This window comes from Drosophila bipectinata, unplaced genomic scaffold (assembly GCF_030179905.1).
Source record: "Drosophila bipectinata strain 14024-0381.07 unplaced genomic scaffold, DbipHiC1v2 scaffold_1, whole genome shotgun sequence".
Taxonomy (NCBI): Eukaryota; Metazoa; Arthropoda; class Insecta; order Diptera; family Drosophilidae; genus Drosophila; species Drosophila bipectinata.
In genome coordinates, this window is record NW_027222770.1 from 1 (window position 1) to 18,924 (window position 18,924).

Here is an 18,924-nt window from a genome sequence, read left to right on the forward strand (position 1 = left end):
GACATTAAGTCGAGACATGAGAAATACTTTGCTCTACCTAGTTGATCTAAAATGTCATCGATTCTAGGGAGTGGAAATTTATCAGATAAGAGTTTTTTATGAATTTGACGATAATCTATTACTAATCGCCATTTTTATTTCTCTGAATTTGGGAGAGTGACTTTTTTGGTACTAGCAGAAGTGGGCTATTATATGGTGATAAGAGGCTTCCACTATTTTATCTTTAATGAGATTTTGGATATGCTTTTGAATTTCGTCTTTTGGCTATGAGGATTTCTATAATTTTTTATATATACGGGTTCATCATCAGTTAATCTCAGTTTTGTTTATAGAAATTATTGGTAGTGATTGATTCGGTTTCTAGTCCGAACACATCACTATACTGGGTGCATAATTTTGTGAGTTGTTTGTTGAATTGAGGAGGGAAGTTTTTGGAAAGTTGGGATAATACAATTTTTTTCTCGGGTTTCTAAGTCAGTTTGTACTACTTCGTAGTTTGAAAGTGGTTCATGCAGAATATTTTTAATATAAACTACTTGATCCTTATCTGTGGTATTTAATAGTCTTATATATATGCATTCTGGATTGTTGCTATGGTATTTGCTATATAGATACCATGCTGAACTTCTTGATTCGGAATTAATGCACTGTCATTTTCTGAATTCATTTCATTTTTCGTACGACTTGGGATCTTGCTGGCAGAATTAGAGAGTTATTGCCAGAGCTATATGTTATTGGAACATAAATAGGATATTGGAGGTTATTTGGTCTTATTATAAGCCAGTCTTCAGACGGCTTGAAGTCTAATTGACAGTTGTATCTTTTAATAAAATCGATTCCTAGTATTCCATCGCATGGAATAGCGAACTGAAAATTTACGATATGGAAATCATGTGGAATTATGTATTTTGAAGTTTGAATTTCAATAGAAGTTAAACCTTTTGATTTGGTAACTTCTTGACTTATACCCTGTATGTTTATTATTTGATTACTTTTGATGTTTTGAAAAGCATCAGAATTTTCCTTTAATATGAAATTTCTGCACCTGTATCTAGTAGAAAAACTAATTCTTTCCTGTTGCTACGTTTGTGAAACTAACAAATGTACTTTGGCTGAGATTTATAGTGTGAACTTTGGTGTTTCTTACTGTTGTCTACCTAAAGGCGTCTGGGAGTTTCCCGAATCTGTATGGACTACCCTGACGTTATTTTTATGGTTGTTATTGCTATGGTTGTGGCTATTATTGCCATTATTATTATGGTTTCCACCACGGCCGTGTCCGCCGCGATTGTTTCCACCACGGTTGTTGTTGTTCATGTAGTTATTGTTATTATAGTTATTGTTTCCGTAGTAACCATTATTTTGGATATACCCGTTATTGTTATATCTACCTCGATTATTACCTCTACCGCGATAATTGTTTTTGTAATTGTTACCGCGATAGTTTCCTCGATAGGCGTATAATTTTTTTCGAGTTCAATTTGGTGAAAACCGGACATTAAGTCGAGACATGAGAAATACTTTGCTCTACCTAGTTGATCTAAAATGTCATCGATTCTAGGGAGTGGAAATTTATCAGATAAGAGTTTTTATTAATTTGACGATAATCTATTACTAATCGCCATTTTTTATTTTCTGAATTTGGGAGTGACTTTTTTGGTACTAGCAGAAGTGGGCTATTATATGGTGATACAGAGGCTTCCACTATTTTATCTTTAATGAGTTTTTGGATATGCTTTTGAATTTCGTCTTTTTGACTATGAGGATTTCTATAATTTTTTATATATACGGGTTCATCATCAGTTAATCTCAGTTTTTGTTTATAGAAATTATTGGTAGTGATTGATTCGGTTTCTAGTCCGAACACATCACTATACTGGGTGCATAATTTTGTGAGTTGTTTGTTGAATTGAGGAGGGAAGTTTTGGAAAGTTGGGATAATACAATTTTTTTCTCGGGTTTCTAAGTCAGTTTGTACTACTTCGTAGTTTGAAAGTGGTTCATGCAGAATATTTTAATATAAAACTACTTCATCCTTATCTGTGGTATTTAATAGTCTTATATATGCATTCTGGATTGTTGCTATGGTATTTGCTATATAGATACCATGCTGAACTTCTTGATTCGGAATTAATGCACTGTCATTTTCTGAATTCATTTCAATTTTTCGTACGACTTGGGATCTTGCTGGCAGAATTAGAGAGTTATTGCCAGAGCTATATGTTATTGGAACATAAATAGGATATTGGAGGTTATTTGGTCTTATTATAAGCCAGTCTTCAGACGGCTTGAAGTCTAATTGACAGTTGTATCTTTTAATAAAATCGATTCCTAGTATTCCATCGCATGGAATAGCGAACTGAAAATTTACGATATGGAAATCATGTGGAATTATGTATTTTGAAGTTTGAATTTCAATAGAAGTTAAACCTTTTGATTTGGTAACTTCTTGACTTATACCCTGTATGTTTATTATTTGATTACTTTTGATGTTTTGAAAAGCATCAGAATTTTCCTTTAATATGGAAATTTCTGCACCTGTATCTAGTAGAAAAACTAATTCTTTTCCTGTTGCTACGTTTTGTGAAACTAACAAATGTACTTTGGCTGAGATTTATAGTGTGAACTTTGGTGTTTCTTACTGTTGTCTACCTAAAGGCGTCTGGGAGTTTCCCGAATCTGTATGGACTACCCTGACGTTATTGTTATGGTTGTTATTGCTATGGTTGTGGCTATTATTGCCATTATTATTATGGTTTCCACCACGGTTGTTGTTCATGTAGTGATTGTTCTTATAGTTATTGTTTCCGTAGTAACCATTATTTTGGATATACCCGTTATTGTTATATCTACCTCGATTATTACCTCTACCGCGATAATTGTTTTTGTAATTGTTACCGCGATAGTTTCCTCGATAGGCGTATAGTATGGAATTTGCATTGCCTGTCATTTCAGTACTGCATTGTATGTACTTCGTGACGGCTTCATTCATTGTTGTGAAATTACTTGCTTCTAATATTGTTTTAAGTCGGCCATGCTCACAATTTTTAACCATTGTGAAGATGGCTTCTTTGGTGCTGAATTTGTCAGCATGCTCGGCCGATAGACCTTCGTCAATATACGAAGCTCCTAGAAGCTTCCGTAGGTTGTCTATCTCTGTTGTAAACTTTTCGGCCGTTTTTCCTTTCTGCCGGTTTTTGCCATTTTGGCTTTAACCACGTCAGATGTTTCTCCGACTATAGTATCTTGCAGTTTTTTAATTATTGCTTCTATAGTCGTTTCGCTTTGGACTCTGTACAAAGTGGATCCAACTATTTTGGATTTAATAACTTCTACAGCCAAAGCTTCGAATGTGCCTTTCGTTAGGTTGACTAACCTCAAAGCTGTTATGAATCTTTGCAGGTGTAACCTTTGCCCGTTAAATTCTGGGATGACATTCGATATTTCCCTAATGTATGCCCTTGGGCAATTGTTTCGTCAGTCATTGTGGTAGGTTTTACTTCCAAAATGCTGTTGTCTAAATCTGAGTCTGTGTAGTCCTGGTCTGATAATTCAGATTGAATAAGGACTGCCGGAATTGTAAGATTGTTTATATCTTTTTCCTCAATTTCGGGTTCCGTGGAGATAGGGTCATCAGTTTCAGCTTTTACCTGTGATGATAAATCTGAATATTCTGACTCTTCACCAGTTTCTATTGTCAGGGGTGTGTTCAGGATCGTTGGTACTGAAATTGTTAGGTCGTACCTTTGCTTTATAAATATGAGATTGTCTCTTAATTTATTCAGATATTTTGACACCTGAGACCAATGGGCTTTGTCTAGCCTGTCTCTTTGGTCATGTATCAGTGTACGCGCTGTATTGAAGCGGTTTACTAATATTTCTGCATGCTTATTCACAGTGTTTATCTGTGCTGGCCTAGGCCTTGATAATGACTTATAAGATTTGTCAAAATCAATTTTTATACCATGCAATCTTTCATAAATTTCCTTCCATTCCATTATCTAATACACTACGGATATAATATTATCGGGATATTTTCTTGATATATTCATTTATTTCTGTTTCATTTCTATTTTATTAGACATAAAAATAGATTATACTTCATTCTTTATAAAATATATTCTGTACTTTAATATAGCATACTAAAAATAATATATCTCCATGTGGATATACAGGTATTACAGGTAGGTGTTTATTTATTAACGGAACATCTTTTTAATAATTATTGTAGGCATTATTATTAATTATTGTAGGCGCTTCCTGTTTTTTTTTGTTTTTTTTTTTTTTTTAATTTTTTATTTTGTCCAGATCATTAGCCTGGCTTCTGTTTATGGCTCTTTTAGATATACATTTGTTGTGAAATATATAAGCCTTATACAAGATATATGCGCTCATAATTAATACAACAATAAATAATAAGATGTTCGTTAGTTCTAGATCAATGGTTTTGGATTCAACTTTGTTTATTACATTAGCGGTGGAGTCCACCTGTTTTACGTCTACTAAACCCATTTTGGGTATTTTCTTTAGAATTGGTGTATAATATTTTGTGTTAATAGTGTGATTTAATTTATGATTTATTTGCCATTCAGTTTGGCTCATTTAAAGATTTGCCTTATTTGGCTATGTGTATATTGTTTTTTTTTTTTTTTTTTTTATATTTTATTTGTAACTTTTTTTTTTATGAAACCTGCCTATTTTTCATTGTATATATTTTTTTTTACATAATAACCTGCCTATTATTTGTATGGTTTTCAGGCCACACGCTAATCGGGCAACTTTAATGTCGCTCAATTTTACAAAGGATTTTTATATATATAAAAAAAATATGCATCGCAGTGCAATACAAAAAAATATGCAACGCAGTGCATGGGAAAAACAATTTTTGCGCTCTTGGTAGCGCTGTCGGTTCACTTTTCCGGGCTTAGCTGCACAGGCGTTTCTTCTTTATTGGGTTGTTGGGGCACCGGTGCTGGCACAGGTTTGCTCGCAGAAGGGTGATTCCAGGGGTCCTCTGTCATTTCTTTGCAGTTATCCGGTCATCTCGGAAGTTGTTTATTTATTATTTATTTATTTATAAGTTGAATTATTCGTTGCTGATAGGTTGTTGGCATGGGGAGAGAGTGAGTGGAGTGTCAGATCGCTGTGGGTTTTTTTTTTTTGGTAATTTTGTTTTTGGAAAGTCAAGTTCAGCTCGTAACTTTTGCCTTGTTGACAACGCTGGAGGGAATTTATTTGTATAGGAGTATATGCTCTTTATACTTTGTTTTGTACATCTCCGCGTTTACCCATCACTGCACTCTGCTCACTCGGATTCATTTTTTTTGTCATAAATTCCAAAAAAACAATTTTCTTGTTTTTCAGCAAATTTCGATTTTTTTTTTCCCGTTTCTTGGGTTTTTTTTTTTTTATTTTTTTTTTTTTTTATTCTCCTGGGTTATATCCTTTTAGGTGTGTCCTTCGAATCCCTCGATGTCCTTGCAGGAAATCCTGTCACGGTCGCCATGTACTACGATCCTCCTGGCAGGATCGCATTTGTAATCGATTCCCAATAGAAGGCTCTCGATTCGGTTTGTAAAGGTTTTTTATTTAGTCGGAGCAACTGTTGTTGCCGCTCCGAACTCAAGGGAGTTTCTGGTTTTACAAATTTACTTATGAATTAAAGGAGGTCTAAGTCTCGTAGCTGCGCTGCCCAAAGCAGCAGCGGAGGGACGGTTATGTATTCTTAAATATTTATATATGAATATATATTAATGTTATGTTCGCTTAGGCGGAGGTATGTGGACATGCATAAGGTCCACTCGTGTTACGTATATGCGGACATATGCACTTTTCGGCGTGCAGCAAAGGCACAGCGGGCGATTCATATTTCGGTGCACATAGGTTTATGACCAAGACCTTGGATAACATAAACACTGCGACGAAGTGTTACAGTGTGTACCCTTTAAGTACTCTTGGTACAGTGGGTGGTCGATATATATACATAAGATATTAATAGTGCATATATGAGCATATTACAGGGGCTAGAAATAAGGGATTGCATGTTTTGCAGCTGCATCATGTTTACAGAGACAAGTTACTTCAATTAAAAAAAAAAACAAAAATTAAAATGAGCTTATACAAATTAAGAGCCCTTTGCTATGCATTGTTGCATTTTCGAAAAGTTTAAATTTTCTAATTCTCAGGTTGCTAAAGCAACATTCAATCAAATCAAAGCTCTGAAAACCTTTCTGATTAAGCTGCTGACAAAGAGCTAAAATGAAGATAAAAGCCAAACACGAAGCAGCTTAAACTAAGTAGAAATCGACAGGAGCAGAGGGCGTAGAGTGATTATCACTAGCAGCCAGAGTAGTTGCCATTTAACACGCACAACGAGCAGCAGCGGCAGCAACAGCAACAACATCCACAATATCAGCAGCAAATGCAACAATGTTTGAGTAATTGTTTGCCGTTGCAGCAGCAGCAGCAGAAGCATCAACAGCGAAAGCATCAGCAGCAACTGCAGATGCAACAAAATTTGAACATCGACCCTTTCAGGTCCTGTCGCCTCGACGCTGGCTGCACACGTAACTGAACGGTGGCAACAACTGCAGCAGTAATTGCAACAAACAATTAGCGTCACTTGGATTTATGTTTACGAGCGGCTGCCTCGACATTTTCGGCCACAATGACAGTGCAGCGTCCCCGCTTGCTATCCCCTTTATGGTTGTCATCGGGGAAAAGTTGATCAATCAGGGCGTATAATTTATTTACGATTTCGACGGCAAAAGAAAACTAAGAGCACCGATTAACTACCGACTTTTCTCCGATGGAAACAAAAATCGCGGTATGATTTATCGTCGCCCTTTGCTGGTAACTGCATGTGGCTGCAGCATGTAAATGACACCATAAATAGGCGGAGGCGTGGTAAGGTGGTGCTCGCCTGTCGTCAGGCTGCCCTCAGCATTAGTTTAAGGCTAGATAGGCGGGCAATACCATCCGACATCTAGACAAGCACGCGGCCCGGTCCAAGGGCGTTGCCCAAGGAAGCTTCTAACACTTTCACTCAACATGCTTTGCAACCGTACATTGGCTTTGGCCAACTCGTTAACCCCACAAGATATGTAAACTCACGCAATCCGTACTACGATTGAAAATAAAAAATTTTAATTTATACCGATCCGAATAACGATTGAAAATTTAAATAAAATTTTGATTTATACCGATCTGAACTACGATTGAAAATTTAAATAAAATTTTGATTTATACCGATATTTTCGGCCACAATGACAGTGCAGCGTCCCCGCTTGCTATCCCCTTTATGGTTGTCATCGGGGAAAAGTTGATCAATTAGGGCGTATAATTTATTTACGATTTCGACGGCAAAAGAAAACTAAGAGCACCGATTAACTACCGACTTTTCTCCGATGGAAACAAAAATCGCGGTATGATTTATCGTCGCCCTTTGCTGGTAACTGCATGTGGCTGCAGCATGTAAATGACACCATTAATAGGCGGAGGCGTGGTAAGGTGGTGCTCGCCTGTCGTCAGGCTGCCCTCAGCATTAGTTTAAGGCTAGATAGGCGGGCAATACCATCCGACATCTAGACAAGCACGCGGCCCGGTCCAAGGGCGTTGCCCAAGGAAGCTTCTAACACTTTCACTCAACATGCTTTGCAACCGTACATTGGCTTTGGCCAACTCGTTAACCCCACAAGATATGTAAACTCACGCGATCCGTACTACGATTGAAAATAAAAAATTTTAATTTATACCGATCCGAATAACGATTGAAAATTTAAATAAAAATTTGATTTATACCGATCTGAACTACGATTGAAAATTTAAATAAAATTTTGATTTATACCGATACAAACAACGATTGAAAATTTAAATAAAATTTAAATTTGTACCGATCCGAACTACGATTGAAAATTTAAATTAAATTTAGATTTATACTTATTTTTTTTTTAGATGCAAAAATTATTCCTAGTTGAAAGCTGGGATGAATGCCTGGCACCGGCACCAAGACTTTTCACTCTTTACTATTTATTAATAAAATTTCACTCGATAAACAATTTTTTTTCACTATTAATTTAGGAACTGCTTTCTCAACGTTTAAAAGTGTACTGAATATAAATTTTGACCGATCAAATCCCAAAGAAAGGATTATTTTTTGGGGGAACCGTTCATTGGCTTTTGCAAATTCGCTAACCGGACGAGATATGTAAACTCACGCGATCCGTACTACGATTGAAATTTTAAATTAAATTTAGATTTATACCGATTTTTTTTTAGAAGCAAATATTTTTCCCTGCTTGAAGCTGAGATGAATGCCTGGCACCGGCACCAATGTGCTTCAGACTTTTCAGTCTTTACTATTTATTAATAAATAAATTAAAATGCCTGGCACCGGCACCAAGACTTTTCAGTCTTTACTATTTATTAATAAAAATTCACTCGATAAACAATTTTTTTTCACTATTATGTACTGAATATTAATTTACTGAATTTAATTTAATAATTTATAAAGAAAGGAATATTTTTTGGGGGAATTTATTTTTCATACTCACCAGTCGTTGATTTTTATTATTTTTATATATAAAACTTGTCACTGTAATTTAAATATTTTTTTTTTCAAAAAATAATTCAGAGACTATACTTTTAATTTTGCGTCTTGCTTATAGCCGGTTGAAAAATATACTGATACAAATTCCGCCTTATATAGACAGGAATTCGACCTCACAGCCTACTACAAACTAAATTTTTCCCCAAAAAACCAAAAATTGAATATTGACAGATTTGATAGAAAAATGCCAGCCTGTTGGTTTTTTGGAAAACCTGGTCCTGCTCTTTTAAACTTAAGAGTGCTCATGTCTGCGATGGCATGTTTAGTTTCCTCCTAGGCGGCATAAATTATGCGAAACCATTTTTATTCCCTCTACTGCTCGTAGTGGAAACTCTTTGCGGCTTATTAAAATTTCTAGCTAGCGGGCCAACAAACCGATATCTTTTGGTAGCTAAGGGAGGCAATTCATTGGACATGTGTGAGGTTTTCTATTATCTGTAAAATGTTATGATTTATTATGTGTGGGTTCGAGTTGATGTTGCGGCCATAAATTGCGACGCTTTGGAGCCTTTGCCATGGGCCTAACTTTGGCTATGTTTATGCCCTTGCGTTCGCCTGGGCCTTTGCCTCTCATCTTTGGTATGTGCCTTTGCCAGGAGCAGGCAATACTAATTACTTTTTTTGTACTCCGAAGTAAGTAGCTCTCTCCCAGTTTGCCACAAAGTGTACCTTTCCTGCACATTGGCATGTCCTACTTTAGGGCCCCATCCGCCAACAAGGAAGTCAAACTCTTTGGCAGTTTTCCATCAAGTTGCGCTTTAAAAGTGCGTGCAATCGCCTGGGTGGGTCGTTGGTTTAAGGATTCGATGGGTAGAGGGGGATGGTGGTTGGGCGTGCTGGTGGTTGGCTTGGGCGTCAAGGGTTAAGTGTTTTAAAGGGAGCCGCCATTCAGGTCGTTTCTATGTTATCGCAATTTACCAAGCACTCCAAGCCCCGGGAGGCGATACCTCACGTGTCATTATCTTAATTTAAGGCAAGCCATGCCCGGCACGCCCGGCCCGGCTCGGCCCGGCTTCCCTGCCCCAAGACTCTCCAGTTGATAGAGCTTCTTTCAGCTACCATATCTCTTACGTGAATACACAATTATGTATGTGGCACTGTGCGTGTGCATGTGGGGTGGCTTAAAATTAAATTTCTCATGCTTAGAGAAACGAGGACCCGTACCGTTGCTCATTACTATATAGTCACAAGGATGGGGCCCGAAGATGCCTGTGGCTCGTTAGGTTACTGTGTGGCCATATCTCGACTTGAGATTCGTCGAGGGCTCTCCGAGCTCTAGTACATCATTCCAAGAGGGTAAACTAACTATATGAATAGGTGCCCCAAAGTGCAATGGAGGAAAAAAACTTCTTAGGGAACATCCTTTCAGGATGGGTTATTAGTATGCAAGAAACTAGGTATGAGATTAAGAAGAATAAGTTATCAGAGGAAGCTACCAGAGAAATACAAAGTATCATATTTTATTTAAGTTCATTTGTTGGTTATAGTGTTTTAACAAGAAAAGTGTTTCCAGCTTAAAGTTCCTGATTCCTTCTTAATACGTTTATAATTTGGTTTATGTCGATTCAAGACTAAAATCCTACTTGTCGCATTTTTTGCGAATATCGCTTTTAAGATCCTGAAATTTAATTATTACCAAGGAAAACGTAAATACAACACACAACTTGGCAATGCTCTTTTCCGGCCCAATGCGGCAATCAATGCATGGGGAATGGCATCTGAATGCATATTGAAAATGTGCATAAATTCTGGCGGAGTGGGCCTGTGCCGCCAGGGGGAGTGACAATGCCGTCTGCTTGGTATTTATGCAGCCCACACCTCCAAACTCACACACTCAGCCCCCAGCACCCCAATCAATTATGCAATATGAAAAGCCAAGGCTTGTCCGTGGCAAAACGAAAAATCGAAAAGCATTTACGGCAGTTTCTCAATTTGAGGCGAAGGCAGCTGGCACGCCTGAGGGTGTGGGGTTTTGGGGCTTTGGGGATGTTGGTGCAGGGTTGTAGGTTCGGGGCTCAGGGTATGGTAGTGGGCTGTCGGGACAGACGGCATCGGAACCGGACCCCCGGGCTGCGTCGACGTCTGCATTGCACCATGCAAACTCGAACAGCAACAACTCAAAGGAGGTCTGTCGACTGCCGATTTTCATTGAATATTTTTCGTTCAGGGCGAGCCTCTGCGGAGGCCTCCCCCCCAGCTCAACTCTGGACTCAGAGTCACGGCTACGACGACGACAACGGCCACGGCAAAGGCTCCGGATCCGGATCCGAGTCCGACTGGCGTCGGGGCCGGGGAGCGTGTCAAAAGTTTGTGCCAAAGGCTAGCAAACAGTTTGCACCAGCAACAATGCTGCCCGCTCGAGACTCTACTCGACATTCTGCTGATCTTAATATTTGTTCAACTTTTCAGCAACAATTTTGCGATTTTGCGATTTTGGCCCTTGTGCCACACACGATCCAGGAGATCGCCGGCCAGCCTTCCTTTCTGCTGGGCTGTCATAAATGGCTGCAGTTTGGCAGTTTGCGGAGTGAAAGTGATTTTCGGTTGCGTTTCCCAGTGAACCCAGCCGGTTGCTTTGGTTGGTTTATTGCTTTGATTGCAGCTACTAACTTCGGGCTACGGAGACTGATTATGACGGCTGAGGTACGAAATTCTGCTCCTCAAACAACAATCCACATACTGAACTAGAGAAACCAAAAATCAGAGGCTAAGGCCACATCTCAGGTGATCCATCCAGTGGCGGGAACTTACCCAAATGCGGACCAGGAGGCGCATCACCAGAAGCATTTGACACATGGGACCCAGGCACAGAATCGTGAGGAGGCGCAGGCTGGCAGCATGGCTGGTAAAAATCACCAGCTGGCAGATGGCCGTAGCGAAGCATCCGAACATCACCAGGTTAGACAATAGCACCAAAGAGCTAATGAAGCCCAACTTGCAGCGCTGAAAGAGGAGTAGAGGGAGCACTTAGGGGCCACAGGACAAAGCGAATCTCTTACGGGAACCAGGAGGGCCAAATTAAACGGCAACAACAGGGCCAAATGATGGCGGAACAGGGACTCGAAAAAGAGCCAGCTGGAAGACCTAAGAATTTCATGCCAACTGTGATTTGATTCAGAACCAGCAGGCTCCTCATACACCAGAGGTAAATAGTAGAACGTGTTTACAGGACCAGGAGAGTTAATAGTATCTGAAAATAAAACTAAATAAATAAATATCCCATCCTTGAGCCAGATGTTTAAACATATTGATCACATAGTACAGCATAATGTTGTGAAAAATAAGCAGCCATGGCATCCTTTTTGAGAGGGTGAATGGATCGCTGAGGAAATTTAATTATTTAACAAACTTTCAAGTCTCATATATTATGCAAAAATACTTACAAAAAGCAAATACACCTGGTAAAAAAAATTATGCACGTCACAATCAGCTCGTGTATATCTGCCATAATTTCTCGATTGCCCAAAATAGATGTTTGCAATTTGATTAAAGATATCCAAAACAGTATTTGACTGACAATAAAAAGATTATTGATTGATTTCTAAGCAAGTAGCTTTATAATCTATCGTTAAAGAATCAAAACCCATATCTCAATTACTCCAATCTGAAACCAAATATCTTTATACATTTTCATCGACCATTATCCTCAATTTAATCGGCCGTGTTGTGGATTTCCATTCATCAAAAGCTAACAATAACTTAGGTTTTGAGCCACCTCAGTCATTGTACTTGTAATTAAGGGAATCTTGCCCCAGGTTTCTCAACTCTGCATGTTAGTTAACTAATGGTTTACAATTACCAATTAACAGATTATGCATTGAACCAAGAACGTTCCTTGATGGCTGTCCGAATCAAAGCACTCAAAATAGTGCAGGCAAACCAAAATAATTTAATTTAAATTCATAATGTGCGCTGCAAATATGTGTTGTAAAATATTCCAACAGTTGAAGTTCAACTGAAAATTGAGTGTCAGTCAGGCAGAGCGGCCACAAGCATCTGAACTACTATAGTACATGCTGTAGCAGAAATAATAAGAGTTACGAAAACAAAATGGCCACTGCAATGCAACTCTTGCATATTGTGCAAACAATAAACATTGTTAATTAATTACAATAAACATTGTTACACTGCGAGTAATTCCAAATTTATGAACGGCTGTATCGGCTGCCATTGGATCAAAATATTTTAATGACATCCGAAGCATTTGCATAAAAATTGTGGGCATGTTTTACATCAAATGGGTATTTAAATTTGATGAATTTGATAATAGTTAATAGTTTTGACTTGCACGTCTTCTTAAGCTTCGAGCACTTCTTCTGTTTCCGGGCACATGTAGGCTTTTTCTTGGCCTTGCAAGACTTCCCTGTCAGCATACCTTCAGTGGAGGGCTCGATCACGGACAGGATGCTCTCGTCAGATCCCAACGAGTTCAAGTAATCGTCGAAGATTCTCTTGCCCATAGTTTAGCGATGATCCGTTAAAGGTAAAAAAGATCCGTATAAAGTCGTATCAAAGCCGTAAAAGTTTTTCTGAAAAAAAAGAGTGCGATAGTAGGAATTATCTGCTGAATATCAAAATGAGGGGGCTAGAAATAAGGGATTGCATGCTTTTGCAGCTGCATCATGTTTACAGAGGCAAGTTACTTCAATTAAAAAAAAAAACAAAAATTAAAATGAGCTTATACAAATTAAGAGCCCTTTGCTATGCATTGTTGCATTTTCGAAAAGTTTAAATTTTCTAATTCTCAGGTTGCTAAAGCAACATTCAATTAAATCAAAGCTCTGAAAACCTTTCTGTTTAAGCTGCTGACAAAGAGCTAAAATGAAGATAAAAGCCAAACACGAAGCAGCTTAAACTAAGTAGAAATCGACAGGGCGTCGAGTGATTATTATTAGCCGCCAGAGTAGTTGCCATTTAACACGCACAACGAGCAGCAGCGGCAGCAACAGCAACAACATCCACAATATCAGCAGCAGTTGCAACAATGTTTGAGTAATTGTTTGCCGTTGCAGCAGCAGCAGCAGAAGCATCAACAGCGAAAGCATCAGCAGCAACTGCAGATGCAACAAAATTTGCATGCAAAACACAACGCCTCTTCCTGCCACATCGACCCTTTCAGGTCCTGTCGCCTCGACGCTGGCTGCACACGTAACTTAACGGTGGCAACAACTGCAGCAGTAATTGCAACAAACAATTAGCGTCACTTGGATTTATGTTTACGAGCGGCTGCCTCGACATTTTCGGCCACAATGGCAGTGCAGCGTCCCCGCTTGCTATCCCCTTTATGGTTGTCATCGGGGAAAAGTTGATCAATCAGGGCGTATAATTTATTTACGATTTTGACGGCAAAAGAAAACTAAGAGCACCGATTAACTACCGACTTTTCTCCGATGGAAACAAAAATCGCGGTATGATTTATCGTCGCCCTTTGCTGGTAACTGCATGTGGCTGCAGCATGTAAATGACACCATTAATAGGCGGAGGCGTGGTAAGGTGGTGCTCGCCTGTCGTGAGGCTGCCCTCAGCATTAGTTTAAGGCTAGATAGGCGGGCAATACCATCCGACATCTAGACAAGCACGCGGCCCGGTCCAAGGGCGTTGCCCAAGGAAGCTTCTAACACTTTCACTCAACGTGCTTTGCAACCGTACATTGGCTTTGGCCAACTCGTTAACCCCACAAGATATGTAAACTCACGCGATCCGTACTACGATTGAAAATAAAAAATTTTAATTTATACCGATCCGAATAACGATTGAAAATTTAAATAAAAATTTGATTTATACCGACCTGAACTACGATTGAAAATTTAAATAAAATTTTGATTTATACCGATACAAACAACGATTGAAAATTTAAATAAAATTTAAATTTGTACCGATCCGAACTACGATTGAAAATTTAAATTAAATTTAGATTTATACCTATTTTTTTTTAGATGCAAAAATTATTCCCAGTTGAAAGCTGGGATGAATGCCTGGCATCGGCACCAAGACTTATCACTCTTTACTATTTATTAATAAAATTTCACTCGATAAACAATTTTTTTTCACTTTTAATTTAGGAACTGCTTTCTCAACGTTTAAAAGTGTACTGAATATAAATTTTGACCGATCAAATCCCAAAGAAAGGATTATTTTTTGGGGGAACCGTTCATTGGCTTTTGCAAATTCGCTAACCGGACGAGATATGTAAACTCACGCGATCCGTACTACGATTGAAATTTTAAATTAAATTTAGATTTATACCGATTTTTTTTTAGAAGCAAATATTTTTCCCTGGTTGAAGCTGAGATGAATGCCTGGCATCGGCACCAATGTGCTTCAGACTTTTCAGTCTTTACTATTTGTTAATAAATAAATTAAAATGCCTGGCACCGGCACCAAGACTTTTCAGTCTTTACTATTTATTAATAAAAATTCACTCGATAAACAATTTTTTTTCACTATTATGTACTGAATATTAATTTACTGAATTTAATTTAATAATTTATAAAAAAAGGAATATTTTTTGGGGGAATTTATTTTTCATACTCACCAGTCGTTGATTTTTATTATTTTTATATATAAAACTTGTCACTGTAATTTAAATATTTTTTTTTTCAAAAAATAATTCAGAGACTATACTTTTAATTTTGCGTCTTGCTTCTAGCCGGTTAAAAAATATACTGATACAAATTCCGCCTTATATAGGCAGGAATTCGACCTCACAGCCTACTACAAACTAAATTTTTCCCCAAAAAACCAAAAATTGAATATTGACAGATTTGATAGAAAAATGCCAGCCTTTTGGTTTTTTGTAAAACCTGGTCCTGCTCTTTTAAACTTAAGAGTGCTCATGTCTGCGATGGCATGTTTAGTTTCCTCCTAGGCGGCATAAATTATGCGAAACCATTTTTATTCCCTCTACTGCTCGTAGTGGAAACTCTTTGCGGCTTATTAAAATTTCTAGCTAGCGGGCCAACAAACCGATATCTTTTGGTAGCTAAGGGAGGCAATTCATTGGACATGTGTGAGGTTTTCTATTATCTGTAAAATGTTATGATTTATTATGTGTGGGTTCGAGTTGATGTTGCGGCCATAAATTGCGACGCTTTGGAGCCTTTGCCATGGGCCTAACTTTGGCTATGTTTATGCCCTTGCGTTCGCCTGGGCCTTTGCCTCTTATCTTTGGTATGTGCCTTTGCCAGGAGAAGGCAATACTAATTACTTTTTTTTTGTCCTCCGAAGTAAGTAGCTCTCTCCCAGTTTGCCACAAAGTGTACCTTTCCTGCACATTGGCATGTCCTACTTTAGGACCCCATCCGCCAACAAGGAAGTCAAACTCTTTGGCAGTTTTCCATCAAGTTGCGCTTTAAAAGTGCGTGCAATCGCCTGGGTGGGTCGTTGGTTTAAGGATTCGATGGGTAGAGGGGGATGGTGGTTGGGCGTGCTGGTGGTTGGCTTGGGCGTCAAGGGTTAAGTGTTTTAAAGGGAGCCGCCATTCAGGTCGTTTCTATGTTATCGCAATTTACCAAGCACTCCAAGCCCCGGGAGGCGATACCTCACGTGTCATTATCTTAATTTAAGGCAAGCCATGCCCGGCACGCCCCGGCCCGGCTCGGCCCGGCTTCCCTGCCCCAAGACTCTCCAGTTGATAGAGCTTCTTTCAGCTACCATATCTCTTACGTGAATATACAATTATGTATGTGGCACTGTGCGTGTGCATGTGGGGTGGCTTCAAATTAAATTTCTCATGCTTAGAGAAACGAGGACCCGTACCGTTGCTCATTACTATATAGTCACAAGGATAGGGCCCGAAGATGCCTGTGGCTCGTTAGGTTACTGTGTGGCCATATCTCGACTTGAGATTCGTCGAGCGCTCTCCGAGCTCTAGTACATCATTCCAAGAGGGTAAACTAACTATATGAATAGGTTGCCCCAAAGCGCAATGGAGGAAAAAAACTTCTTAGGGAACATCCTTTCAGGATGGGTTATTAGTATGCAAGAAACTAGGTATGAGATTAAGAAGAATAAGTTATCAGAGGAAGCTACCAGAGAAATACAAAGTATCATATTTTATTTAAGTTCATTTGTTGGTTATAGTGTTTTAACAAGAAAAGTGTTTCCAGCTTAAAGTTCCTGATTCCTTCTTAATGCTTTTATAATTTGGTTTATGTCGATTCAAGACTAAAATCCTACTTGTGGCATTTTTTGCGAATATCGCTTTTAAGATCCTGAAATTTAATTATTACCAAGGAAAACGTAAATACAACACACAACTTGGCAATGCTCTTGTCGGTAGTGGGCTGTCGGGACAGACGGCATCGCAACCGGACCCCCGGGCTGCGTCGACGTCTGCATTGCACCATGCAAACTCGAACAGCAACAACTCATTTTTTCCATTTTGTATTATTGACAAAGAGGTCGACAGACCCGACTGCCGATTTTCATTGAATATTTTTCGTTCAGGGCGAGCCTCTGCGGAGGCCTCTCCCCCCAGCTCAACTCTGGACTCAGAGTCACGGCTACGACGACGACAACGGCCACGGCAAAGGCTCCGGATCCGGATCCGAGTCCGACTGGCGTCGGGGCCGGGGAGCGTGTCAAAAGTTTGTGCCAAAGGCTAGCAAACAGTTTGCACCAGCAACAATGCTGCCCGCTCGAGACTCTACTCGACATTCTGCTGATCTTAATATTTGTTCAACTTTTCAGCAACAATTTTGCGATTTTGCGATTTTGGCCCTTGTGCCACACACGTTCCAGGAGATCGCCGGCCAGCCTTCCTTTCTGCTGGGCTGTCATAAATGGCTGCAGTTTTGGCAGTTTGCGGAGTGAAAGTGATTTTCGGTTGCGTTTCCCAGTGAAAGAGCCGGTTGCTTTGGTTGGTTTATTGCTTTGATTGCAGCTACTAACTTCGGGCTACGGAGACTGATTATGACGGCTGAGGTACGAAATTCTGCTCCTCAAACAACAATCCACATACTGAACTAGAGAAACCAAAAATTAGAGGCTAAGGCCACATCTCAGGTGATCCATCCAGTGGCGGGAACTTACCCAAATGCGGACCAGGAGGCGCATCACCAGGAGCATTTGACACATGGGACCCAGGCACAGAATCGTGAGGAGGCGCAGGCTGGCAGCATGGCTGGTAAAAATCACCAGCTGGCAGATGGCCGTAGCGAAGCATCCGAACATCACCAGGTTAGACAATAGCACCAAAGAGCTAATGAAGCCCAACTTGCAGCGCTGAAAGAGGAGTAGAGGGAGCACTTAGGGGCCACAGGACAAAGCGAATCTCTTACGGGAACCAGGAGGGCCAAATTAAACGGCAACAACAGGGCCAAATGATGGCGGAACAGGGACTCGAAAAAGAGCCAGCTGGAAGACCTAAGAATTTCATGCCAACTGTGATTTGATTCAGAACCAGCAGGCTCCTCATACACCAGAGGTAAATAGTAGAACGTGTTTACAGGACCAGGAGAGTTAATAGTATCTGAAAATAAAACTAAATAAATAAATATCCCATCCTTGAGCCAGATGTTTAAACATATTGATCACATAGTACAGCATAATGTTGTGAAAAATAAGCAGCCATGGCATCCTTTTTGAGAGGCTGAATGGATCGCTGAGGAAATTTAATTATTTAACAAACTTTCAAGTCTCATATATTACGTAAAAATACTTACAAAAAGCAAATACACCTGGTACAAAAAAATAATGCACTTCACAATCAGCTCGTGTATATCTGCCATAATTTCTCGATTGCCCAAAATAGATGTTTGCAATTTTGATTAAAGATATCCAAAACAGTATTTGACTGACAATAAAAAGATTATTGGATTGATTTCTAAGCAAGTAGTTTTATAATCTATCGTTAAAGAAACAAACCCATATCTCAATTACTCCAATCTGAAACCAAATGGCTATACTTTCTTCCTTGCCAACTGTCCCAAGGATGTCTCAGCAAAACCACAATATGCATTATACACATTTGCAGATATAGCATCCACTTCAGTGCGAGCGTTGCGTGTTATTAATAATTCAATTTAGCCGTTTCACAACAGGCGCCGGGTCAGATGGTTGTTGGCAAGCTTCGAACACGCAATCTTGCGATACCTTTCCGCCCCAATCAGCCCCAGTCTGCCCCGTTCACCCCTTACTTCCTCCGCATTACCTTTCCCATTTAGCGTTCAGCGTTAGCAGTTACCCGTTCCATTTCCATAGCGGAGACCTCATTATATATTCATGCAAGTTAAGTGCGAAAGCTCATATAGTGGAATAATAAATTGAATTTAGTCCATGGGCTTGTACAGCTGCATAAAAAGATACACGTGCTA

The 18,924-nt window shown here is 39.3% G+C and overlaps 3 protein-coding genes and 1 long non-coding RNA gene across 8 annotated transcripts; all 4 read right to left on the reverse strand.

Moving 5' to 3' along the window:
* Positions 1 to 1,143: 1,143 nt before the first annotated feature.
* On the reverse strand, positions 1,144 to 2,950 carry LOC122321869 (myb-like protein D). Its single transcript, XM_070282563.1, has 2 exons — positions 2,643 to 2,950; positions 1,144 to 1,405 (listed from the first exon to the last, which is right to left on the reverse strand). The coding sequence occupies exons 1-2, from the start codon at positions 2,948 to 2,950 to the stop codon at positions 1,144 to 1,146; spliced, it is 570 nt and encodes a 189-aa protein (XP_070138664.1).
* A 3,420-nt stretch (positions 2,951 to 6,370) lies between these two features.
* Positions 6,371 to 9,179, reverse strand: LOC138926934 (uncharacterized). Its single transcript, XR_011443588.1, has 2 exons — positions 8,553 to 9,179; positions 6,371 to 6,499 (listed from the first exon to the last, which is right to left on the reverse strand). It is a non-coding gene; the product is annotated as an uncharacterized lncRNA (long non-coding RNA).
* An 873-nt stretch (positions 9,180 to 10,052) lies between these two features.
* On the reverse strand, positions 10,053 to 12,137 carry LOC122321835 (uncharacterized). Of its 3 annotated transcripts, none has more exons than XM_043212809.2 (5): positions 11,992 to 12,137; positions 11,833 to 11,930; positions 11,608 to 11,798; positions 11,360 to 11,551; positions 10,053 to 11,287 (listed from the first exon to the last, which is right to left on the reverse strand). In XM_043212809.2, the coding sequence occupies exons 1-5, from the start codon at positions 12,054 to 12,056 to the stop codon at positions 11,225 to 11,227; spliced, it is 609 nt and encodes a 202-aa protein (XP_043068744.1). In that variant the 5' UTR covers positions 12,057 to 12,137; the 3' UTR covers positions 10,053 to 11,224. The 3 variants fall into 3 exon arrangements, with proteins under 3 accessions (XP_043068744.1, XP_043068745.1, XP_070138660.1); XM_043212810.2 differs by having other exon boundaries at positions 10,053 to 11,292; positions 11,992 to 12,135; XM_070282559.1 differs by having other exon boundaries at positions 11,864 to 11,930; positions 11,992 to 12,131.
* Positions 12,138 to 16,647: 4,510 nt separating this feature from the next.
* On the reverse strand, positions 16,648 to 18,418 carry LOC122321836 (uncharacterized). Of its 3 annotated transcripts, none has more exons than XM_070282560.1 (5): positions 18,274 to 18,418; positions 18,146 to 18,212; positions 17,890 to 18,080; positions 17,642 to 17,833; positions 16,648 to 17,569 (listed from the first exon to the last, which is right to left on the reverse strand). In XM_070282560.1, the coding sequence occupies exons 1-5, from the start codon at positions 18,337 to 18,339 to the stop codon at positions 17,507 to 17,509; spliced, it is 579 nt and encodes a 192-aa protein (XP_070138661.1). In that variant the 5' UTR covers positions 18,340 to 18,418; the 3' UTR covers positions 16,648 to 17,506. The 3 variants fall into 3 exon arrangements, with proteins under 3 accessions (XP_070138661.1, XP_070138662.1, XP_070138663.1); XM_070282561.1 differs by having other exon boundaries at positions 16,648 to 17,574; positions 18,274 to 18,416; XM_070282562.1 differs by having other exon boundaries at positions 18,115 to 18,212; positions 18,274 to 18,328.
* Positions 18,419 to 18,924: the final 506 nt, after the last annotated feature.